At 45.2% G+C, this 26,841-nt stretch overlaps 1 protein-coding gene across 1 annotated transcript in view; it reads right to left on the reverse strand.

Annotated features, from left to right (window-relative positions):
* Positions 1-5,608: 5,608 nt before the first annotated feature.
* Positions 5,609-26,841, reverse strand: part of LOC139242554 (protein FAM184A-like) — a 36,599-nt gene continuing 15,366 nt past the window's right edge. Inside the window, exons 3-5 of the mRNA XM_070870413.1 lie at positions 25,227-25,408; positions 14,457-14,654; positions 5,609-8,310 (exon numbers count right to left, since the gene is read on the reverse strand). Coding sequence (XP_070726514.1) covers positions 8,140-8,310; positions 14,457-14,654; positions 25,227-25,408 — 551 coding nt within the window. The 3' untranslated portion in view covers positions 5,609-8,139. The remainder of the gene's footprint in view (positions 8,311-14,456; positions 14,655-25,226; positions 25,409-26,841) is intronic.

The raw sequence follows: 26,841 nt of genomic DNA on the forward strand, positions 1-26,841 counted from the left end.
TATCCACGGCTGGTTATCCCTTCTCTTACCGCCCTTCTTTTTCACTGGAATATATTTTTGTTAAGCATTATGAAAGAGCTCCTTAAAAGTCCTCCACTGTTCCTCAATTGTGCCACCGTTTAGTCTGTGTTTCCAGTCCACTTTAGCCAACTCTGCCCTCATCCCACTGTAGTCCCCTTTGTTTAAGCATAGTACGCTCGTATGAGACACTACTTCCTCACCCTCAATCTGTATTTCAAATTCAACCATACTGTGATCACTCATTCCGAGAGGATCTTTTACTAGGAGATAGTTTATTTTTCCTGTCTCATTACACAGGACCAGATCTAAGATAGCTTGCTCCCTTGTAGGTTCTGTAACATACTGTCCTAAGAAACAATCCCGTATGCATTCTATGAATTCCTCCTCCAGGCTACCCCGTGCGATTTGATTTGACCAATCCATATGTAGGTTCACCAGACTGATTCCCGGGATGGCGGGACTGACATATCAAGAAAGACTGGATCAACTGGGCTTGTATTCACTGGAGTTTAGAAGAATGAGAGGGGATCTCATAGAAACGTTTAAAATTCTGATGGGTTTAGACAGGTTGGATGCAGGAAGAATATTCCCAATGTTGGGGAAGTCCAGACCAGGAGTCACAGTCTAAGGATAAGGGGTAAGCCATTTAGGACCGAGATGAGGAGAAACTTCTTCACCCAGAGAGTGGTGAACCTGTGGAATTCTCTACCACAGAAAGTTGTTGAGGCCAATTCACTAAATATATTCAAAAAGGAATTAGATATAGTCCTTACTACTCAGGGGATCAAGGGGTATGACGAGAAAGCAGGAATGGGGTACTGAAGTTGCATGTTCAGCCATGAACTCATTGAATGGCAGTGAAGGGCCGAATGGCTTACTCCTGCACCTATTTTCTATGTTTCTATATCATTGTAACCCATGTATAAGCTGACCTAAGTTGTGCACCTTGAGAACATTGACCACAAGGGGCGAACTTGTGGGAGACACTTCTAACCTGGACTTTCAGGTATAAAAGAGGAAGCTCCACCCACCTTCTTCACTTCAGTGCTGGCTAACAAAGGTTACTGGTCACAGATTGATCTTCTCTCAAATATGGACCTCGTGTGCATTTATATTGTATAGTAAGGACATATTATCCTCGATATTGAGTATCTTCGGGAGAGGGAGCAGAAGCAGCGAAGAGGAGAAGATGCGCACAGAAGGAGAAGGGCGGGCCAGGAAAGTTTTCAACAAGAGGCCTTATCCGCCTAATGTCTTCTCAGACCATGTCTCTTGCCTCTACTTAAATGAGGAGCAATGTATTAGGAGGCTTCGCTTCACCAAGGAGGTGGTCACAGAACTCTGCAATCAGACCTGCAGCCTCAGAACTGGGTGACCACAGCTCTCTCAGTAGCCCTCCAGGTCACCATAGTGCTCAATTTCTTCGGCAGCAGATTCTTCCAGTCTGCAACAGGAGACATAGCTAACATCTCACAGTTCGCCGTCCATCACTGCAACCGGGATGTCCCACAGGCTCTCTACACCAGGATAAGGGACTACATTGTCCATTCTCTGACCAGAGAGAAGCAGGAGGAGCGCGCATGTGGCTCTGCCGGATAGCGGACTTGCCCATGGTGCAGGCGCCATCGACTGCACAACATGGCTTTGTGGGCATCGTATACCAATCCTGATGTCTTCCGGAACATCAAAGGGTACCACTCACTTAATGTGCAGTTCTTGTGCGACCACGCCCAGTGCATCATGATGGTCAATGCCCACTATCCTGGCAGCAATCATGATGTCTTCACCCTGCGAGAGTTCGGTGTGCCAGTAATCTTCCAGCCACCACGTCAAATCTGAAGGTGGCTGCTCGGAAACAAGGATCATCCACTCTGCACCTGGCTGACAACTCCTCTCTGCAACTCCCCCACCCATGCGCATATAATGACAACCACGCTGCCACCAGAAACATCATCAAGCAGGCCATCAGGCTGCTAAAGCAACGGTCCGCTGTCTTGAGAACTTGGGAGGAGCCCTCCAGAACTTGCCGGAGCAGGTGTCCCATTTCGGAGTGCTGCACACTTCACAACTTAGCTATCATGAGGGCTTAGCCCTTGCCACCAGCGATTGCGAGACCACCTCAGAAGGAAAATGGGGGAGAGAGGATGAAGGGGAAGAGGAAGAGAAGGAAGACGAAGAGGAGGAGGACAAAGAGGAAGGGAGGAGGCAGGCAGCAAATCCCCATTCTGGATGGGCTATCCGTGAATGTCTCATCAGACTCCGATTCAAGTGACTGAAACCTCAGATCCCCATTGCTCACCACATTCCCATCACACCATCCCTCTGTCACAGAACATCACAGCATCCTCCTGGGCACAAAGCTGAAATGAGAGCCATTACAAAACAAACATTCAAAACAAATTAATACATTACAATATGAACTAATCAGCCTTGTGCAATACCTTTGTGACTGTCGTGTGTGTCCCTTTTCCTTGCTCCCCAGTGGCTGCAGTAGGGCAAGTGGAAGGCTGATGACCTTCCATGGGGGAGACTACAGACAGCCTTGCAGGACAACCTCGACCAGCTGTGGAGCTAGAAGGCCTGGCTGTAGACTGCACTACTTTGGCATGAGTGGCAGCAGTCTGGGCTGGCTGGCTGACAGACAGGCAGCGGAAAGAGCAACGGTAGAATGGCAGTGGTGGGAGTGAAATGCCGTTATCCTCAGATAGGAGAGCAGGTTCCTGCTCCATAGACCCACAGCAATTCCCCCAGGGTGGCGCCTCAGCATTTTTAACAATGTGTTGGAAGATAGATTACTGGCCTGCTGCGACACCCTGCAAACCCCATTCAACACTGGTAAATCCAGCCACAATGGCAGCAGTTTGAGCTTGGGTGGCAGCAAGCTCAACCAGCAGGAGAGCAGTTTGCGCTTCGACAGCAACACTGAAACGTTGGGACTTCCGTCTGAACTGCAATGGAAGCCGCAACATCCCCCATCACACGCAGCATCATGGCTGGGTCGACAAGGTCTCTCTTGGAGTTGTCCATCATTTCCAAGCTGGAAATCACAGGCTCCAAGCTGTGCGCAAAGCCCCGTCCAATATTGGAACCGGACTCCTCCACACTTGACATTGACAAGAGGTTCTCTGGCAGGTTTGCCATTGCATCTAGCAATTTGGTGTGCATGGCATTCACCTTTCTTCTGAAGGTCGCCCCATTGAGTCATCATCTGAGTCGATTGCAGCAGAACTTGTGCGCGAACTCACCCTCCGGGGAGCTCCTGAGCTACCCTTTCCCCCTGGCCTTGTTGCAGCCCACTTGTGCCTCACCATTTGCAGATCCCGCCTCTATATACCCTCTACATTCCGCCCAGTTTCTCAGCTGGTGTCTGCGAGTGTCATATGCAGTGACGGTGCGTCACCGTCTTCTTCTCCCTCTGCCATGGCCTCGCTGACTTCCTCTCCAATGATGTCGAGCAGGGTCTCCTCCAGTTGGCTAAGGATCTGTAAATTATCATAGGCAGTCCCTTGAAATCGAAGAAGATTTGCTTCCACTCTAAAAGTGAGTCCAATGTGGGAATTACAGTCTCTAATAGGTGGGGCAGAGAGTAGTTGAAGGAAAGGGTGTGTGGGGAGTCTGGTTTATTGCACACTCCTTCCGCTGTCTGTGCTTGATTTTTTGCATACTCTCGGCAACAAGACCCGAGGTGCTCAGCACTCTCCCGGATGCTCTTCCTCCACTTTAGGGGGTCTTGGGCCAGGGATTCCCAGGTGCACTTTATCAAGGGGGCTTTGAGGGTGTCCTTGAAACTTTTCCTCTTCCCACCTGGGGTTCGCTTGCCGTGTAGAAGTTCCGAGTAGAGTGCTTGCTTAGAGAGTCTCATGTCGGGCATGCGGACGATGTGGCCCGCCCAACGGAGCTGGTCGAGTGGTCAGTACTTCGATGCTGGCCTAAGCGAGAACACCGACGTTGGTGCGTCTATCCTTCCAGTGGATTTGCAGTATCTTGCAAAGGCAGCGCTGCTTTAGAGGTGTCTACTGTATGTAGTCACGTCTCTGAGCCATACAGGAGGCCGGATATCACTACTGCCCTGCAGACCATAAGCTTGGTGCCAGATTTGAGGTCCTGGTCTTCAAACACTGGAGGCTGTGTTGGACCTCGTCATCAATGTCTGCCCTTGCTGATAGAATGCTCCCGACGTATGGAAAATGGTACACATTGTCCAAGGCTGCGCTGTGGATTTTGATGACCAGGGAATGATGGGGATGTGATGAGTGGCACAGCAGGATGAGGTTGAGTGTGGCTTTGCAGTAATGTTGTGATCAGAGATCATTGAAAGGTTTGCAGCACTGCAGCCTGGTCATCCTGTCGACATCCCTGCTTTTGCCCTCCTGCGCAATGTGCAACCAGGCTGCGTTGGTCTCCTGGGGAGGTCTCTTCTGTCATTGGAAGGGAAGAGAACCTCCGTGCATGCTGTGGCTCCCTCCATAAGCATATGGAGAGAATTATGGGAGAGCCTGGGTGCAGTCGTGGACAGTGCTCGTTAGTGTTTGCAGCACCTCAATGCTGTAGAACACTGATAGTACAAATGTCAAAGTAAATTTGCGCATGGTCCCTTTAAGGAAATCGGCTGATGACACGTCTTCCAATTACATCATCAGACCTGCTTCCATCAATGGGCCGGAAATCTCACTGGGCGGGCTTAACAAGCCCGATCAGGAGACAGTTATGTCAGATGCCAGGATAGACCAGCAACAACGCAGTGATCCGCCACCGACGTCGCCACCGAGGTAGGGAAAATCGCGGCTTCAGTCTTTGTTGAGCAGCAATTTTTACCTTTTGTAAGCCCCCACTACAAACTCTATACCTTAGCCACCAAATTCAGCCCCCACCCCGGCCACTGTCTAAGGCTGAACTAGTCTGCTCACAAACCTATGATGCTCAGCTGGGATTCTGACCCCATACTGTCTCAATCAAAAAGACCATCTACTTCCAACTCCATAAAAGCCGTCACTGCCTAAACCCATCTGCTGATGAAACCTTTATCCATGCTTTTGTCTCAAACTATTACAATGCTTTCCTGGCAAGATTAGCTACCCTGTTTATTAACTTCACGAATACTGGGCTTATGTCAGACATTATTAGTTTTCTGGAATGATACAGCATCTTCGCCCTATCCACAAAGCCGTTTTAGTGATCTATATATCTCTGATAGAAGGCCAGTACCCTTCCTTTGAAGAAGCACTCGTTGACAGATAAAACATCAGCATTTTCTGAGACTGGGGAAACATCAATCTTAGGCAGAAAGAAAGTTCAATATTCTAGAATTTGCCCAGTAGTTGTCTCAATGTTGTTTGCTGATTCTCTCACCAAGATGAGGAAAATAAAGTATCTGTCTTGAGACAGAAACATTTGATTTCATCAGGCCAAAAAACATCTAATGTTGATAATGGACAAAAAAAATAATTGAGCACAATGTCTTAAGTAACAAAATATGATGGTCAAAGGTGAGATGATTTCTTCAAGTGGCAATATCCACAATGATTTTATCAGTGGACAATAGCTAGCATATCCTCAAATGTAAGCTTGCATGAATGAAAAATCCAGTTTTAACAAATTTGAAGACTGGCAGTCATATTCTGAAAGAATAAATATATATATTCTACAGTAGTAACAGGACCTACCAATCCTGCCCCCTACAAGATTTATACACATTATTTGGTAGTGCTATGTTGCAACACGACACAACATTCTACATTGAAATAAATTACAGGCCAATAACGTACATTATAAAAGCCCCGTTTCAATTTTACTCCCCTACAAATCGCATAAACCGACTCAACAGAAGTAACATTTTCCAACTTTGTCAATGTGTATCAGTCCAATCATGATTTGGAACAGTGGGCCAGATTTTGCTGTAAAAATAACAGTAAGACGAACAACCCTCACTGTGAGGTGATGCACTTTGGGAGGGCTAATAAGGAAAGGGTATACACATTAAGCATTAGGCCACTTAATAGTGTAGATGAACAAAGGGACCTTGGAGTGCCTGTCCACAGATCCCTGAAAGTAGCAGGCCAGGTGGATAAGGTGGTTAAGAAGGCATACGGAATGCTTGCCTTTATTGGCCGAGGCATAGAATATAAGAGCAGGGAGGTTATGCTTAAATTGTATAATACTTTGGTTAGGCCACAGCTGGAGTATTGTGTGCAGTTCTGGTCGCCGTATTATAGGAAGGACATGATTGCACTAGAGAGGGTGCAGAGATTTACTAGAATGCTGCCTGGAATGGAGAACCTTAGTTATGAGGACAGATTGGATAGACTGGGTTTGTTCTCATTGGAACAGAGGAGGTTGAGAGGAGACCTCATTGAGGTGTACACAATATTGAGGGGCCTGGACATAGTGGATAGTAAGGGTCTATTTCCATTGGTGGAGGGGTCTATTATGAGGGGGCAAAGTTTAAAGGTGGTTGGTGGAAGGTTTAGAGGGGATTTGAGGGGGGGGTCTTCTTTACGCAGAGGGTTGTGAGGATCTGGAACTCGTTGCCTGGAAGAGTGGTGGATGTAGAAACCCTCACCACTTTTAAGAGATGGTTGGATGGGCACTTAAAGTGCAATAACCTGCAGGGTTACGGACCTAGAGTTGGTAATTGGGATTAGACTGGATGATATTTTGTTGGATGGAGCAGATATAATGGTAAGAACTGCAGGGAATAGAATACGGCCAGGGTGATTCCTGGACTAGTTTCGATCGTCTGGATGGGTCGAATAGGAATTTTCCCAGATTTTTTCTCCCTAAGTTGGCCTGGGTTTTTTTCTGTTTATTGCCTCTCCCAGGAGATCACATGGCTCGGTTGGGGGGGAGTGTAGAATGTTTTAGTATAAGGGGTATCGCAGTTGTGGTGAGGCGGATTGGTTGGTTGGGTGCTCTTTGCCTTTCCGTCATTGTTCATAGGTTTATATGTAACCTTTAGGGCTGCTGACCAAGGGCCGTGCGGCTCTTTGTCGGCTGGCGTGGACACAATGGTCTGGAATGGCCTCCTTCTGCACTAAGTTTCTATGTTAATTATGTGAAAATCGGACAGTAACTTCTGGTGACTGCACATCCGCAATTAAACGTGGAAATCGGAAAGTTTCTGACGAGGTGCCTTGCTCCTCCAAAAGTTGCATGTAAATAGCATATTGCCGTCTGACTCGCCATTCAAATATATTGAACAGTACACAGCTGCTGTACTTACCTCATAGATAGGGACTAAACTTTCCAAAAAAAGTTTGGGCTTGTCCAATCCAATGCAAGTACCCTTTAACAGTGTGGTAAGTCTTAATTACTGCCAAACAACCTCCCCAGCACTGAAAATTAATTTTTCCAAATGCGGAGTCTCATTAATTCAGCTTTTAATTATTGTTGGGAGATTTTTTTTAAATTAAATACATTTTTAAACTTTTTCTTTCTGTCTCTTTTATCTCTCTTAATCCAATATTTCTTTCCCTCTCTATATTTCACTTTCTGTACCTGATTTGACATTAAATTCAAAATTCTAACTGACACTTCCTGGCTCAGACTATGTGCTGCTCATTAAAGTTTATTCAACCTGATTGGTTAAGGAGATACACAGTTGCTTATCCTGTTCAGACAGGTTCCAGATGCCCTGTGGAGAGCACTGCGCTTTTTGGATGGTTGAACAGCAGCAATTTGCCATGCAAAAGCACATAGAAAGTCCATGGGCAAGTGCAAGTCTAACGAACTGCTCAGAGCAAAATCCAGTAATTCACCCCAGGTCTCCTCTTCTTCCTCAATCTCTTATAGGAACATGGAAGCAAGAATAGGCCATTCGGCCCTCCAAGCTTGTTCCACCATTCAACTCGGTCATGGCTGATCCATACCTCAGCTCTATTTACCTGCATTTTGCTCCACATCCTTACTTAACAAACATTTATCAATCTCGGACCTGAAAGTTTCTTATTCTATAACGCATACATAGACTTTCTACATTCCAATCAAGCTGACATTTTCCATTTGACACAAGCAGACAGATCTTTTGTTTCTAAAGACAGAATATTTTCAAAATTATTTTTACTGTGGGGCACTTAGTGAGAGTCATGGCACTGAACAATTTTCCAGGCATAACTGTTTTAATTACACAATCATATTTAAGATTAGCAGTGTGACTAATCTTATCCTTGCCTCTTGATTGGCTGTATTTAGGTTAGCAGTCAACTCTTCCCGTAGGTTATCCATTTGCTGTTTGAACTGATTTTTCTCTTCTTCCATTCGCAACTGATCCTTCTCGAGATTTTGGTCCATTTCCTAAATGGAGAGGGGGGTGGGGTACAGTTACAGAAATTAATATTCTTAAATGAATAAATGCAAATGTTACTATTACTTCATGCAAATACATATCCTTCTAATTTTGGCTTTCAAAATAGTTATTTTCAGGGTACATTTCAGTGAATTCTGATGACCTACCCAAACTTTTATTTAGTTTAGAGTATGAAGAAATATAATCCATACGTCATACTTTAGTTATATTGGCCCCAAGTTTCCACATGATTTGCTCCTGATTTTTAGGAGCAACTAGTGTAGAACGGAGTATCTTAGAAATCGGAATTCTCCACATTTAGTTTTCTGAAGTTCTAGTCAGGTAGAACAGTTTCACTTTGGAACAGAATTTTTTTTTCAAAGGGGGGGCGTGTCCAGCCACTGACGCCTGATTTCAAAGTTTCCACAGTGAAAACGTACTCCAAACTAACTTAGAATGGAGTAAGTGAAGATTTTTGTACGCTTGAAAAAACCTTGTCTACACTTTAAAAAATCAGGCGCAGGTTACAAATCAGGCGTAGGGAATGGTGGGGGGGGGGGGTGTTTAAAGGGAAGTTTACAAACATTAAACACTTCAGTTTTACAAATAAAGAGCCATCATCAATAATAAATCAATAAATAAAACATTTTCTACTTACTGACTGCAGCACCGGGAGCCCTCCAACAGCATGCTGGGATGCCCCCCTCAATGTGTCTCTATCTCTCTGTGTGTCTCTCCCTGTCTGTCAGTGTCTGTGTTTCTGACAGCGAGGGGAGGGGAAGGGGGAGATGGGGGAGAAAAGGGGGAAGGGAAGGGGGAAGGGAAAAGGGAAGGGAAAAGGGAAGGGAAGGGAAGGGGGAAGGGAAGGGAAGGGGGAAGGGAAGGGAAGGGGGAAGGGAAGGGAAGGGGGAAGGGAAGGGAAGGGGGAAGGGAAGGGAAGGGAAGGGGGAAGGGAAGGGAAGGGGGAAGGGAAGGGAAGGGAAGGTGGAAGGGAAGGGGGAAGGGAAAAGGGAAGGGAAGGGGAAGGGAAGGGGGAAGGGAAGGGAAGGGGGAAGGGAAGGGAAGGGAAGGTGGAAGGGAAGGGAAGGGGGAAGGGAAAAGGGAAGGGAAGGGGGAAGGGAAGGGAAGGGGGAAGGGAAGGGAAGGGGGAAGGGGGAAGGGAAGGGGGAAGGGGGAAGGGAAGGGGGAAGGGGGAAGGGAAGGGGGAAGGGGGAAGGGAAGGGGGAAGGGAAGGGGGAAGGGGGAAGGGAAGGGGGAAGGGAAGGGGGAAGGGGGAAGGGAAGGGGGAAGGGGGAAGGGAAGGGGGAAGGGGGAAGGGAAGGGGGAAGGGAAGGGGGAAGGGAAGGGGGAAGGGAAGGGGGAAGGGAAGGGGGAAGGGAAGGGAAGGGGGAAGGGAAGGGAAGGGGAAGGGAAGGGAAGGGGGAAGGGAAGGGAAGGGAAGGGAAGGGGGAAGGGAAGGGGGAAGGGAAGGGAAGGGGGAAGGGAAGGGGGAAGGGAAGGGAAGGGGGAAGGGAAGGGGGAAGGGAAGGGAAGGGGGAAGGGAAGGGAAGGGGGAAGGGAAGGGGGAAGGGAAGGGAAGGGGGAAGGGAAGGGAAGGGGGAAGGGAAGGGGGAAGGGAAGGGGGAAGGGAAGGGAAGGGAAGGGAAGGGGGAAGGGAAGGGAAGGGAAGGGGAAGGGAAGGGAAGGGGGAAGGGAAGGGAAGGGGGAAGGGAAGGGAAAGGGGGGAAGGGGGAGGGGGAGGAGGGAAGGAGGAGGGAAGAGGGGGGGGAAGGGGGAGGGAAGGGGGAGGGAAGGGGAGAGAAGGGGGAGGGAAGGGGATTGGGGGGGGAAGGAGATTGGGGGAGGGGGGAAGGAGATTGGGGGAGGGGGAAAGGAGATCGGGGGGGGGGGAAAGGAGAAGGGGGAGGGAGGCTGAACGGGCTGGGCCCGGGCAAGGCCCGTCCCCAGCACCAGATTTACAGGTAGGTGGCATTGGGTCGGGTCGGGGGGGTGGTGGGAGGGAGGTCGGTTTGGTTCGGGGGGAGGGAGGTCAGGTCGGGGGGAGGGAGGTCAGGTTGGATCCAGTCCGGAGGCAGGCAGGGGGGCGGAGCAGGTGCCGGGTCCGGTCCGGGGGCGGGGGGGGGGGGGGGGGTGTCGGGTCCGGTCCGGGGGCGAGGGGTGGGGGGGAGCGGGAGTCGAGTCGGGTCGGGTCGGGAGGAAGCAGGAGCTGGCCGTGGCAGGAGCCTTATTCATGCAGCCCCAGTGAGGCCATTCGGCCAGGGCTAGGGGCTGCGTGCTTCGGGCCCCTCCCACACAGTTTTGGGCGCCTGGAGCTACTGCACTTGTGTGCCCACTGTGGCGCGCATGTGCAGAGGTCCCGGCACTGTTTTCAGCGCAGGGACCTGGCTCCGCCCCCTCACAGCTCCTGCTGCGCTGCACCGAGGGCCAGAGGACCTGCAGGGAGGTGGAGAATACGGAGGTTTTTTTAAGGCGCACTTTGTGGCGCGAAAAACGGGCGTCCAGGTCAGGAATGCACCGTTCTAGGCGCGGCTCGAAACTTGGGCCCATTATCTTAACCTTAGGCTAAAAGGTCCTGCTTCCCTAAACTAACTTTTCTTTTTGTTTTCAGCTCATGCACTGTGACACTACAATAAACATTATAAACCTGTTCAAACACCAGGAAAGCTTCATCACTATATTAACTACAGAATTAAAATACAAACATAAAAACACAATTGTAGTTAAAAATTAAACACTTTAATTTGCTTACACTATTCACCTTATTTCCCCAATTCTCTCTCAAAAAAAAATGGTAAACTTATTTTTTTTCTTTTATAATCTAACCCAAGTTACCGAACATGTTTTAAACAGAAAGAAACATATATTTACCTTCTTCCTCAATTTTCCTGGGCTTATATTTTGGACAGTATATTAAGCTTATGCTGGTTCCATAGGGCCAAATCTCCTCAGCTCTTCCAGTGCACCTCCACCACAGTTTCAACAGGAGTGCAGTGGAAGAGCTAGAAAATTAAAACAGAAGGGGCTGGATTACCGTTTTCGCTGTGCTACCGATTTTAGGCCAAACTTTCGGCCTTTGGGAGCGCATTGCAAAGGAAGGCGTACAATTATTTGCGGCGCAAAACGCAAGTTTCAACAACTTTAGTGTCGGTTGTTTGCGCTGCGAGGGAGGCCTTGGTAGGGGGGGAAAAGAAATTCAAAAAAATATTCCAAAAACATTACCAAGATCCTTAACTACCTAATCGCTGCAAAAAAAGTTTTTAAATAAAAACTTAGCTTTTATGCAGGTTTACCAACTTACCGCTGCTGGCAGGGCTGCATTTACCTGTCGCTATTCTGGGCGCTGCGTACGGGTCGGGAAAGTGCCGAAACTCGGACCGTAACGCAATCCGCGTCATTACACATCCGGTGCAGCTCTCCCCGGCAGTACTTCCCATCGCCGCCGCAACCAGGTAACCAAGGATCCAGGCCGGGCTTTGAGACCGGGTTTGCACCGCGGAGGGACAAATCGTGGCAAAAACCCGGTCGCAAACTTTTCGAAAATCCAGGCCAAGGTCACAGCCTTGCACAGATTTTTCTGTAGGGCATTCCAATTGGTGGAACCTCATCCCAAATGGAGAAAAATTGCAAAGTGCTACAGTACAGCAAGACCTGGGGGTACTTGTGCATGAAACACAAAAGGTTAGTATGCAGGTACAGCAAGTGATCAGAAAGGCCAATGGAATCTTGGCCTTTATTGCAAAGGGGATGAGGTATAAAAGCAGGGAAGTCTTGCTACAATTATACAAGGTATTGGCGAGGCCATACCTGGAATGCTGCGTACAGTTTTGGTTTCCATATTTAAGAAAGGATATCCTTCCTTTGGAGGCAGTTCAGAGAAGGTTCACTAGGTTGATTCTGGAGATGAGGGGGTTGACTTATGAGGAAAGGTTGAGTAAGTTGGGCCTCTACTCACTGGAGTTTAGAATGAGAGGTGATCTTATCGAAACGTATAAGATTATTAGGGGGCTTGACAAGGTGGATGCAGAGAGGATGTTTCCACTGATAGGGGAGACTAGAACTATGGGGCATAATCCTAGAATAAGGGGCTGCCCATTTAAAAATGAAATGAGGAGGAATTTCTTCTCAGAGTGTTGTAAATCTGTGGAATTCGCTGCCTCAGAGAGCTGTGGAAGTTGGGTCATTGAATAAATTTAAGACAGAGATAGACAGTTTCTTAACCGATAAGGGGATAGGGGTTATGGGGAGTGGGCAGGGAAGTGGACCCGAGTCCATGATCGGATCAGCCATGATCGTATTAAATGGCAGAGCAGGCTCGAGGGGCCGCATGGCCTACTCCTGCTCCTATTTCTTATATTCTTATAAGGCTGGTGGCACAGGGGAAGGGCCGAAGCAGAGGTGGGGACACCCAACATCAGAAATTACAGCATTCCTGAACCTTAGATAGATCTGGTGCAACAGAGAACTGAAGGGTGATTTCCCCACCACCAGCCCACGCCCCCCGCCAAATACGGGTCCAGGCCAGGATCATGGCCTCAAAATATGAAGATTGAAAGTCTAAATTTTTCTTTAAAAAATGTATTTAACTGCAACCTCTTTACAAATAGGGCCACTGGGTATAATGCAATTTTTTTGGGGAAGTCGAGGAGCAAGGAAAGTCAACTAGGTATCCCCCAGAACTAGCAAAATGCCTGTCGGGCAAGATGCACACCCTAGATGCATCCATAGTGGCAGGGATGCCTGACAGGCCCTATTCAAATGATGTTATTTCCCATTGATCCATCAAACTATGGCAGGGTCAACATCAGGTCACCAGCGAGCTCGATCCTGGCATAATTGCTGGGATCATGGGCCCACACATTTTATGGGCCAAATAAGTTAGTGCAAAACAGAATATATGACAATATTATAGCCTCAATATACTCATTATCTCACAGTAATTGAAATAATCTTGATTTTCAATATTGTACAGGTCAATGTATGGTCAATGAAGCAATTTTAGTTGCACATTACAATTTTTTATGCAACATTTTGGTTGAGAGTGATAACATTAGAATTCAAAGTTGGAGGAATACAAAATAACTCAGTATGAATCAAATGTTATTCAGCCCATTAAGCTCATTCATTCCACAGACCATTCACAATGGGCTATGTATGGTCAAAGCATTGTGCTCTATCCATTTAATCTCCTGAAAGTTCTGCATACTAGATCCCCAAATTTAATCTCAGTGTGGTCTCACCAGTGATCTGTCCAACATTTGAAAAGCTTCTTTCAACTTGTCGGCAAATGCACACTTGGTGATTATTTTATCACCTTCACTTTGATTAGTGAATGATTAGTGAATTAAATATTGTTCTTTCTCCATCATTGCTAATGATCACCTTTCATATTGCTTGCACAAAATACATGTACATGTTTGCTCTTATTTTAATATACATTATCTTACATTCACCTGCATTAAAGAACGTTCTTCCTGTAAGTGGGTATATTTAGATCATACCAATGGGAAATGGCTTTATCCATTTCAATATATTACAAAAGCAAAGTGACGAAAGGTTATCGACCAGAAATGTTAACTCTGTTTCTCTCTCCACAGATGCTGCTTGACCTGCATTTTCTGTTTTTATTTCAATATACTATTACTGTGCCCAAACTTGAATGGTCAACTTTTAGAATAAGTTTGCAAATACAGTGAATCCTTTTAATAGCAAATTAGGAAGGCTAAATGTGGGATAAAACATTTTTCCAGATACATGAAGATTTGGAATTGTTTCAGGAGATTAAAAAATAATCAGAGGACAAATGTGAATGGAGACTGACTGCATCTTGCAACGTCAATCAACTGGACTAAACAAGGCAAGGAATAAAGACAATAATCTTCCATGTAAAGTAGATTTAATTAAATTTTAAAACCAGGAGACCTAGTGAGCTCAAATTTCATTTGAACTTTAACCTCCTCTTGCAAACACAAACACAAATTGACCTTATTTAGCTCGATTCTCTAGGAAATATACAATAACCCACACTTTACAATTTCACTGAGATTTGACCATTAAAAATACACAACCTTCAATTAACAGTAACATCCTTTTGGTAATACAACATGCTATGATTAGCACTTGCAGTTTATTGTAGATCACAATAGTTTCCACTAACCAATTGCAACTTTTTCTTTTCCCTCTCATTTGTTCCTTGAACAGATTCTAATGCAGCTTGATGTTTTTGAGATAACTCCTCAGTACTCTTCCTATAGGTCTCTCTTAAATATCTGGTTTCCTCTTCAAGTTTATGGTGCAGATTTGTTATCTCATCTTCATAATATTGTTTTTGCATTTGTTTTTCTTCATTTAAGGCCTGCAATTACAAAGGAAGGGTTTATTCAATGACAAAAATGGCACATTTCAAGTCTTGCAGAGTGGAAGGAGTTTGGCACTAGGTTGAAGAACAATACTTCAAGGGTGGCAATCGTCAGTGGCTGTGTTAAGATATAATCTATTTGGCTGCTGTTAAGAAATAGGAAGGGTAATAGTACAATTCTTGGTGTGCATTACAGGCCACCAAACAGTAAAGAGAATGAGGTGGAGATCTGCAAACAGTTCAGACAGCTATGCAAGAACAACACTGCAATAACTTAGTGCAATTTTCTCTGACACAAATTAGACCAGAGTAAAGGTCAAAGATGTTCTGTCAAGCAGCTCCATAATCTACCTGTACCGGAGGGGCTCCCTGCAGCAAGGAAAGACCTATAATGATTGGTCTCTATGGTGTTGAAAATCAATTCTTTATACAATTAGGACATAAATTTAAGATTAAAGGGCAATTGAAAATAATGTCCTTACACTATTCCTTCAAGAAGAAAAATAAAATAAACACACCTGAAATCTAATGACAATAATGGAATAAATGATTTCTATTGATCCAAGTCAAATATTTATGGCAAACTCCCTCTTGTTCGGCTGAACACAATAAATAACATTTCCCTTCTCGTTCATTGCCACCTACCATCAATCCTTTAAATTTAGTCACTACTGTTATGCAATAAAAACAAAATGGCTGAATGACATAAAAAAAACATATTTCTTGTGGTGGTATTCAGGGATAAAAAAAGTTTCATGCATGATCCCCAGTCTATGTTGTGTTAGCTGATCTCAGTCAGGTCAGAAGGAGGGCTCTCAATGCCCCAAGATTAGGGAGGACAAAATCAGTCAGTGCTCATATGCTTCCATTATTTGTTCTAACTATTTCCTTATCAATTTCCTCCATTTTCTTTGATGGCTTATTATTAATTATTGTTTGATATTACAGCACTGAAGTTACCTAACTAACAACCGTCAAAAACAACTTTATTCTATCACTGTCCGTTTCTATACAGCCCCTCTTAAGGCCTCAAACTTTGAAGAAGGATGAAAAGATTATTTAGATTTAATTATTTGATGCAGAGTGTGGTGACTATATGGACTATGTACCTGGAGAATGATTTGTTAGAGATTATGACTGGTATCACGGAATACTTCCTGGACACTGGGACCAGCTGAGTAGACCAAAATGGCCTTTTCCCAGTCCAGTATTTATCATATGCCTCTATTTAAACCTTGTATTTGCTTTAAGAACTTATTTGTAGAATCCCAAGTTTTGGCATATTCTCTATTCCTGATCAGAATGTATTTAACCTATATGTCATCCATCTTGTATTTAAATATTCCCCTTTGCCAGTCTGCTATTTGACTCGTCAGTTTTTCCAAACAATTAATGTGGGTTAGATCCCCTTTCATCCCACTGAAGATATTTAATTTCCAGCTTTAACTTTTCTTCCATTTTCAGATTGAACCTAATTAGGTTCAGATCACTATTTGCCAAATGTCCTCCCCTATCTCAGGTTGCTTACTTCTCCTGCTTTGTTAGCCAGAACCAGAGTTAGAAATGTGTCCTCTCTTACTAGAAATGCAGCATATTGATTTAGAAATATACCAATGAGAACTTTCCTTCTATGATTGTAATCATGTCCTTAATTAAAAAGGCAACTCTTCTCCTTTTTTCCTTCTCAATCTCTCCAAGAGAAGGAACATTTTATAGCTCAAAATATTTTGTTCTTGGCATTATCATAGCTCATGCTAAGTTTCCATCAAGGTTACAACAACATGCCCCTCCATTCTAATTAGTGCCTTCCATTCCCCGACTTTAATTTTACTGCTTTGCACTTTCACATATTTACTGCCACCCTGATGGCTTCAAACTCGTTAATTCACCTTTCTCTTTTTAAAAAATAATTTATTTCACTCTTCTTCTTAGGCAGTCCCTCAGAGTAGAGGATGACTTGCTTCCACACTAATATAAGTTCTCAGGTGACTGATGAGTCCAGGTGACTGATGACTTCCGGTGAAGAGACTTGAAGTGTTCGGTGCCTTCCCGGATGCTTCTCCTCCACTTTGAGCGGTCTTGGGCCAGGAATTCCCAGGTGTCGGTGGGGATGTTGCACTTTTTCAAGAAGGCTTTGAGGATGTCCTTGAAGCGTTTCCTCTGTGCACCTGGGGCTCACTTGCCGTGTCAGAGCTCAGAGTAGAGCACTTGTTTTGGGAGTCTCGTATCGGGCATGCAAATGATGTGGCCTGTCCATTGGAGCTGATCAAGCGTGGTCAATGCTTCGATGCTGGGGATATTGGCCTGAGCAAGAGCACCAACGTTGGTGCGCCTATCCTACCAACGGGTTTGCAGGATCTTGCGGAGACAGCATTGGCGGTATTTTTCTAGTACTTTGAGGCGCCTGCTGTACATGGTCCATGACTCTGAAGCATATAGGAGGGTGGGTATCACTACTGCTCTGTAGACCATGGGCTTGGTGCCAGGTTTGAGGTCCTGGTCTTCAAACACTCTCTTCCTCAGGCAACCGAAGACTGCACTGGCACACTGAAGGCCGTGTTGGACTTAGTCATTAACGTCTGCCCTTGTTGACAGTAGGTTCCAGAGGTATGTAAAATGGTCCACGTTGTCCAAGGCCTCGTCGTGGATTTTGATAATCGGGAGGTAGTACTGTGTGGCGGGGCAGGTTGTAGAGGACCTTTGTCTTATGCATGTTTAGTGCAAGGCCCATGCTCTCGTACGCTTCAGTGAAGGTGTTGACGATGGTTTTGTGTTCGACCTCCGAGTGTGCGCAGACGCAAGCGTCATCTGCATACTGTAATTCAATGACGACCTTCAATCTGGACTGGAGGCGACAGAGGTTGAACAATTTCCCGTTTGTTCTCTAGATTAGCTCCACTCCAGCTTACTGAGGGTGAGATGGAGTATTACAGCAAGGAAGATCGAGAAGAGAATTGGTGCGATATCACAGCCTTGCTTGACCCCAGTCCGTACGTGAATTGGGTCTATGGTGGATCCGTTGGTCCGGATCAGGGCTTGCATGTCATCGTGAAGCAGACGGAGGATGATGACAAACTTTTGAGGGCAACTAAATCTGAGGACACTCCATAATCCCTCACGGTTGACAGTGTTGAAGACCTTTGTGAGGTCAAAGCAGGCCATGTAAAGAGGCTGGTGCTTTCCCTGCATTTCTCTTGAATTTGACGTGCGGTGAAGATCATGTCCATTGTGCCCCTTAGTGGGCGGAATTCGCATTGCGACTCTGGGAGGAGCTCTTCAGCCACTCGAAAGTGATTGAGGAGGATTCTTGCGATGACTTTCCCTGTGGCAGACGGAAACTCCTCTGTAGTTCACGCAATCAGACTTGTCACCTTTCTTGAAGATGATCATGATTACGGCATCTCTGAGATCCCCTCGCATGCTCTCCTCCTTCCAAATAAGAGAATTGAGTTCATGTATTCATATATGCCAGTGGTGCTTCTCAGCCATGCTTTAGTGCTTTGGTGGGGATTCCATCTGCTCCGGAGGTCTTTTTGTTCTTCAGTTGGTGGATGACCTTTTCAACCTCATGCCGGGCTGGGGTTGTGCTGAGGTGGTGGCGGGTAGCATTGCTGCAGGATGGAGTCGAGGACATTCACGTCGAAGACAGAGTCTCAGTTAAGGAGATCTTCGAAGTGCTCCTTCCAGCTGGCACACTCTGTCCTTGACGAGTACCTCTCCATTCTTGGCCCGCAGTGGGGTAGGTCCTTGAGTGCTTGGTCCTGACAGCGCTAAAGAATCCACGCATGTCGTGGTTGTCAGCTAGTTGCTGGACTCCTATGCTTTCTCCACCCACCATCTGTTCTTTAGGTCGTGAGTTTTTTGTTGGACCTCGGCCTTCAGACGTCTATAGAGCTGCTTTCTTGCTCTCGTGTTGTGTTGCTGTTTCCTGTTCAAGAATGCCTTGCGCTTGCAGCTTATTAGCTCCTGGATCTCCTGGTCATTCTTGTCGAACCAGTCTTCATTTCCTGGTCAAGTAACCAAATGTCTCTTCACAGGTGCTAATTATGGAGGCCTTGAGGGCAGACCAGGCGCTGTGGACACTCTGCGTCTCTGGATCACTGGGAGTTGTCAGGTTGGTTGTGAGGCGCTGGCTGAATAGGGCTTTCTTAGCAGAGTCTTTGAGTGCTCCAGCATTGGTTTTCTTGCGTCATAGTTTCTGTTGCCACCGCTGTTTTGGGGCTAAATTGATGGAGATGACATAGCGGATTAGGCAGTGGTCCATCCTGCAGTCGTCTGCTCCTGTTGTGGCGCGGGTGATGCGGACATCCTTGTGGTCCCTCGCACGGACGATGACGTAGTCTAGCAGATGCCAGTGCTTGGAGCGAGGGTGCTGCCATGAAGCCTTGTACTTGTCTCTCTGACGGAACAAGGTGTTGGTTATGACAAGGCCATGTTCTAAGCATTTCGTCAGGAGGAGGGTACCATTGGAGTTGGTTTTCCCTACCTCCTCTCTGCTAATCACACCTCCCCAAAGGTCTGTGTCCTTTCCAACTCTGGCGTTAAAGTCACCAAGGAGGATCAGCTTATCGCCCATTGGGACTCGGGACAGGGATTGTTCAAGGCTGAAGTAAAATTATTCTTTGGTCTCGTCTGTAGCTTCCAGTGTTGAACGTACGCAATGATGACCGTAGCGCACTGGTTCCGGGTTAGATGAGCCAAAGAGTCATGAGACGTTCGTTTATTCTGCAAGGGGAGTCTCTGAGATGTCCAACTAGCTCATTTTTTATGGCGAAGCTTACTCTATGGAGGCAGCATTCTTCTTCTGGTTTAACTTTCCAGAAGAAGGTATGACCACCACCTTGTTCCTTGAGCTGGCCTTCCCCTGCCCGGCGAGTCTCACTTAATGCAACGATGTCTATGTCGAAACGTCTATGAGTTCCCGGGCAACGATAGCAGCACAGCGTTAAACATAGAAACAGAGAAACATAGAAATTAGGTGCAGGAGCAGGCCATTCGGCCCCTCAAGCCTGCACCACCATTCAATAAGATCATGGCTGATCATACAACCTCAGTACCCCTTTCCTGCTTTCACTCCATCCCTTTGGCCATAAGGGCCATATCTAAATCCCTTTTGAATATATCTAACAAACTGGCCTTAACAACTTTCTGCGGTAGAGAATTCCACAGGTTAACCACTCTGAGTGAAGAAATTTCTCCTCATCTCGGTCCTAAATGGGTTACCCCTTATTCTTAGACTGTGACCGCTGGTTCTGGAACTCCCCAGCAACGGGAACATTCTTCCTGCCTCTAACCTGTCCAATCCCTTCAGAATTTTATATGTTTCTATGAGATCCCCTCTTATTCTTCTAAACTCCAGTGGATACAAGCCCAGTTGATCCAGTCTCTCCTCATATGTCAGTCCTGGCATCTCAGGAATCAATCTGGTGAACCTTCGCTGTACTCCCTCAATAGCAAGAACGTCCTTCCTCAGATTAGGGGATCAAAACTGAACACAATATTCAAGGTGTGGCCTCACTAAGGCTCTGTACAACTGCAGTAAGACCTCCCTGCTCCTATACTCAAATCCTCTAGCTATGAAGGCCAACATGCCATTTATCTTCTTCACCGCCTACTGTACCTGCATGCCAAACTTCAATGACTGATGTACCATGACACCCAGGTCTCGTTGCACCTCCCCTTTTCCTAATCTGTCACCATTCAGATAATATTCTGTCTTCCTGTTTTTGCCACCAAAGTGGATAACCTCACATTATACTGCATTTACCATGCATTTGCCCACTCGCCTAATCTGTCAAGTCACCCTGCAGTCTCTTAGCATCCTCCTCACAGCTCACACCGCCACCCAGCTTAATGTCATCTGCAAACTTGGAGATATTACTCTCAATTCCTTCATTGAAATCATTGATGTATATTGTAAATAGCTGGGGTCCCAGCACTGAACCTTGCGGCACCCCACTAGTCACTGCCTGCCATTCTGAAAAGGACCCGTTTATTCCGACTCTCTGCTTCCTGTCTGCCAACCAGTTCTCTATCCACATCAATACATTACCCCCAATACCATGTGCTTTAATTTTGCACACTAATCTCTTGTGTGGGACCTTGTCAAAAGTGTTTTGAAAGTCCAAATACACCACATCCACTGGTTCTCCCTTGTCCACTCTACTAGTTACATCCTCAAAAAATTCAAGAAGATTTGTCAAGCATGATTTCCCCTTCATAAATCCATGCTGACTTGGACCGATCCTGTCACCGCTTTCCAAATGTGCTGCTATTTCATTTTTAATAATTGATTCCAACATTTTCCCCACCACCGATGTCAGGCTAACTGGTCTATAATTCCCCGTTTTCTCTCTCCCTCCTTTTTTAAAAAGTGGTGTTACATTAGCTACCCTCCAGTCCATAGGAACTGATTCAGAGTCAATAGAATGTTGGAAAATGATCACCAATACATCCACTATTTCCAGGGCCACTTCCTTAAGTACTCTGGGATGCAGCCTATCAGGCCCTGGGGATTTATTGGCCTTCAATACCATTAATTTCCCGAACACAATTTCCTGACTAATAAGGATTTCCTTCAGTTCCTTCTTTTCGCTAGACCCTCGAACCCCTAGTATTTCCGGAAGGTTATTTGTGTCTTCCTTAGTGAAGACAGATTCAAAGTATTTGTTCAATTGGTCTGCCATTTCTTTGTTCCCCATTATAAATTCACCTGATTCTGTCTGCAAAGGACCTACGTTAGTCTTCACTAATCTTTTTCTCTTCACATATTTATAGAAGGTTTTTCAGTCAGTTTTTATGTTCCCTGCAAGCTTACTCTCATACTTTATTTTCCCCCTCCTAATCAGACCTTGAGGTCGGTACCTAGGAGCGGGGTCAGGACCCAAGAGCGAGGGTTCTTTCACTAACCTTGTCCTCAATCTCCTTTTTATTTGACAGGGTACATTTCTCCATATTCCTCCCATTGAGCTTACTTAGAGTGCTTTGCTTCTTCACTATACTTCTTAATCTCTCCTCTACTCAAACAACAAAATATTAATGCATGCATAATGTGCAAAATATCCAAGAGGGTTCAGGAAATGCCATATCATACATGATGCACACATCCCTACCCTACTGCTCGATCCTAACTTTTGTGAACTAATTCTCACCTGCCTACCTGGCTGGTATTATAGGTTCAACTCCACTCTAGCTCTGTACTGAACTCCTTTTATAGGCTAAAATTGCTCTCTTATCTTCTCTCATTAGAAACTCACTCCATCAGCATCTCACTTAGTTGGCCTCTCACAGCTCAAAGGTGCAAGTTGTTATTGCATACACCCATTAAAGATCCTGAATCTATTCTCCTTATGAGCAAAGCTGGACATGATCTGGGGTGCCGGAAGCTGAGCATAAGCAGGCGCACTCCACTAGCATCGAGTCCAAGAAAACAGAACGGCCTGGCTGAGGTCACAAGACAAGGGGAAGCCTAGGGCCTGACAATGGGGAGGGCTGGAATATTTCTAATAAGGAAGAGTGAGGCCAGTGCCCTGTAAAAAGGCTGTTCCAGAGGCTGCCTGGAACCAGGTGCAAACATTGCTGCTTTCTTTGCTCTAGTTCTCACATTTAATTGGACTTACAGCAATATTAATATAAAGTCAGACAGACCAATTTACTGCAAGGACACATGTATGATACCATAGAAGACAGCCAATATATGCATGTATTTAGTTTTATTCACTAATCAGCTTTGTAAGCATTTTTCTGTCAGAGATTAAACAGCGTGATTTTTGGCTCTGCAAAACACAAGGATTATAAAAAGGTTTTACACCGCATAGCAAATCATAATTTGCAATTTGTGATCTGCTAAAAATGGTAACTTTAGCTTACAAATCAATCTAATCCTTTACGTTTGTAAGAATATGCTTTAACAACGAACAGACTGAAAAACCTAGATATTATAATTAAGAACCATTAGCATGTAGGAGATCTTCAAAAAACATTTCATGGGAAAATAACAGCGAGACCTTTTCAACTTGAAAATAGCTTTAAGATCTTTCCAGATACAACGCCTGCCTCAACACATTGATAACTGATCTCTCACACTTCTTTACTAGTCACTTTACTAACTCAAAGGCTTAAGAGGTCCTTTTAACAGACACATATACTGTATTCCAACAATTTATAATCTAATAATTGTTATTGTTTAATATTTTTAAATTTTCTCCCTGTAGAAGCTCTTTTTTCCACATCCCATGTGGCATTTACCCTTCAATTCTCGTTTTCCTTGAGGAAGCAGCTGGGCTACACTTACATAGGATATACAGCACAGAAACAGGCCATTCAGCCCATTCCAGCATTTAAGCTCCACTCAAGTCTCCTCCCACCTATCCTCATCTAACTATCAGCATAATCCTCTATTCCCTTCTCCGTCAAATGCTTATCTAGCCTCCCCTTAAATACATCTATACTATTCGCTTCAACCACTCCCTGTGTTAGCAAATCCCACATTCTCACCACTCTCTGGGTAAAGAAGTTTCTTCTGAATTCCCTCATCTCTATCAAAAACTTGCATAATTTTAAAGACCTCTATTAGGTCATCCACAGGCTTCTCTTTTCAAGAGAAAAGAGACCCAGCCTGTTCATCCTTTCCTAATAGGTGTAGTATAACCTTGCATTTCTGATATCATTCTTGTAGAATTCCCTCTTCAGTGCCTCTATATCCCTTTTATATGGCAACCAGAATTGTACGCAGTACTCCAAGTGTGGTCTAACCAAGGTTCAATACAAGTTTAGCATAACTTCTCTACTTTTCAATTCTATCCCTCTAGAAATAAACCCGAGTGCTTGGTTGGCTTTTCTATGGCCTTATTAACCTGCGTCGCTACTTTTAGTGATTTGTTTATTTGCACTCAGAGATCCCTTTGATCTTCTACCCCATTTAGATTCTAATTTTCCAAATAATATGTGACGTCCTTATTTTTCTTACCAAAATATAATATCTGTGCTGGAAATTCATTCCCCAATTATATGCCCATTCTGCAACTTACCTCCCTGAACAACTCTGCTGTTATTAGAAATTCACCATATGCAATCCCCCACATAATAGCATGTAGCACTTAAGGATATGTGGTAATTTAATGATAAGTTTGTGGTTTGGGAGAGAGGGGATCTGTCAAAGTATCAATAATTCTATCTCCATACAGGAGATATGTACAGAGTCACAGAAGCATGAAATCAAACTTGAGGGGTGGTGGGGTGCAGGGCCTAGTGTATTTTTTTTACAAATAGACTGGGGGCAGAGACAGATTATATAGGGCTCAATTTTCCCCAGTGATTTGCACCAATTTTTGGACGCATGCCGCTTTTTTTGGCCTCATTTCAAAAATACAAGTTTCCCCAATCAATGTGCGCCAGTTAGTTACAATTTTTTAAGTTAGTTTTTTTTTGTTTCATGGGTGCGTAACCTGCCACCCGCACCAATTCTGGACAGTTAAGCAAATTTGGCCAGCTCCGATTTACTCTGATTCTTCTTAGGACTCTGTGGAAAAACCTTCTGGTTAGTTAAGAAAATCGGCGCAGGTAAATAAATCAGCGCAGCAGATGCCCGAACAGCAGCAAGAGAGAGGTGAAAAGAGTGGGAGAGAGGGGGTGAACCTTTTCGGGTATAGTTAGGTGCGAGAACCGGGAGGGAGGAGGCCGTTTGGCCTGGGATAGGTGCGGGGACAGGGACTGGGAGGCTATTCGGCCAGGAATAGGTGCGGGGGGTAGGCCATTCGGCTCGGGATAGGTGCAGGGACCGGCATCGGGGGGCCATTCGGCCAGGGATAGGTGCAGGGACCGGCATCGGGGGGCCATTCGGCCAGGGATAGGAACGGGGACCGGGAGGCCATTTGGCCAGAGATAGGAGCAGGGACCAGGAGTGGGGGGGGGGGGGGGGGGGGGGCAAATAGACTTTTGTCATTACGCTTTAATAATTTAATGGAGGCAAGTTACTGCAATGTTTAATGTGCTCGGTAAGATGCTGCAATGTGCTTGTGCAGCTTGCTGTGAGCTGGCTGTATGTTTCACTTTCCAGCCTCAGCCCACATTGTGTCCCTGGTTACCGTGGCAACCCAATCTTTTTGGCACAGATCTTGGGCTCCACTCCCAAAACTAGACGACAGGCTAGGCGGCACCAAAATGAAGAATTCAAACAGGGAAACTTGGATGAATTTTTTTTGCCGTACCAAAAAAACGGGCGTAACTCTTCAAGTACGCCAAAAAACAGCTTTGGGGAAAATTGAGTCTTATAGATGCTTAGCAACCTCCTGACGAGGAATATAAAAATACATTTGGAGCAGTTGGAATTGAAAGTTTAGAAAACAAATCAAGTGCAAATGATGTGTTACATGTTGCTATGTGGTGGACGGTGAACTTCTAATGACAATTTCAAAAAACTCATAGGAAAAGAACATCAATCAATTTGAACTTTATGTAATTTGTTCTGCTTTCAAAAACTTCACATTATTTATATTTCTTTTTCTGCTGTTCCATTACACTGGGGACAGAAATTAAAAATAAAAAAACAAAAAAACAAAAAAACACAACCTTCTCGACAGCCAGTAGTTGCTGCCTCTGTTGCTCATCCAATGTCTGGTTGTTGTTCTGCAAGATGTTCCTTTCCTCTTCAAGATGTGATAACCTCTCCTTTAACCTGCAGTGCTGGGACTCCAGATCCTGGATTGTAGCTTCATGGGTCATTTGAGTGGCTTGAAGCGTCCCAATATGACCTAAACACAGTATGGTGCAGTTTTGTAATTGTTCCTCAAGTAGCTAAAAGTCACTCGTATTTCAATACTTAAATGATTCTGATATCTGTTCGTGGCTCAGTGGTGGCAATTTCGCCCATGTGTTCGAAGGTTGGGAGTTCAAATCCAAACCCAAGAAACTTCAGCACAAAATCTAGACCGACACTCCAGTACAGTACTGAGGGAATGCTACATTGTCGGAGCTGCCGTCTTTCAGATGAAATGTTAAACTGAGGCCCTGCCTTCCCTCTTAGATGGATGTAAAAGATTCCATGACACAAGGAGGGTTTTCCTCAGTGCCCTGGCCAATATTTAGCTCTCAACCAATATCACTAAAACAGATTATTTCATCATCATCACATTGCTATTTATGGAACCCTGCTGGGTGCACATTAGTTACCGCATTTCCTACATTGTAACAATGACTACACTTCAAAAAGTACTTCATTGGCTGTAAAGTGATTTGGGACAAGATATCATGAAAGATGCTGTATCAATGGTCTTTTATCTATCAGGTTAAATATTAAGAGATACAGCAAGGATTTACTCCTTGCATAAAGGTCTTTTCATGGACGCAACAATGTGCAATATAAAACCAAAAAAAAGCTGCACTTTATGCCATACAAATACAATTTGTATTAATATAGCAACTTTAATGTTGGAAAACATCAAGGCGCTTCACAGAGATATAATCAGGCAAAAAATGATGCCAAGCCAAGAAGGGGGTGATCAAATGCTTGGTAGAAGGGATGATCAAAAGCTTGATGAAAGGTGAATTTTAAGGAGGATCTTAAAAGAGGGGAGGTAGGTGGAGAGGCAGAGCGGATTAGGGAGAGAATTGCAGAGAATGAGGCCGAGACAGCTGCCAATGATAGGGCAAAGGAAGGGGGATGCACCAGAGGCCAGAATCAGAGGGACGGAACATTCCAGGCGATTGTACTGCTGGTGGAGATTACAGAGATGGGGAGGGGCGAGGCCATGAAGGGATTTAAACCAAAGGATGAGGATTTTAAATTTGAGGCGTTGGGAGACCATTAGCCAATGTGGGACAGTGAACATAAGGGTGATGGACTAGTGCCACTTGATGGGAGTATAGGATACAGGCAGCAGAGTTTGGATAAGTTGAAGTTTATACAAGGAGGAGGATGGGAAGCCAGCCAAGTAAGCATTGGGATGATTGAAGCTGGAGGTGACAAAGGCATGATGGGACTGAGACAGAGGGGACAGGCAATATTTAGATATGGAATTAGGAGGTCTTTGTGACGGAGAGACTACGGGGTTGGAAACTCAGATCTGAGTCAAATAAGATGCCAGGATTGAATACAGTCTGGTTAAACCAGAGACAGTAACTGGTGAAGGGAATGAAATTTGTGGGAAGATTATGGAGTTTGTGGTAAGGGGCCGAAGACGATGGC

Source organism: Pristiophorus japonicus, unplaced genomic scaffold (assembly GCF_044704955.1).
Source record: "Pristiophorus japonicus isolate sPriJap1 unplaced genomic scaffold, sPriJap1.hap1 HAP1_SCAFFOLD_1370, whole genome shotgun sequence".
Classification (NCBI taxonomy): domain Eukaryota; kingdom Metazoa; phylum Chordata; class Chondrichthyes; family Pristiophoridae; genus Pristiophorus; species Pristiophorus japonicus.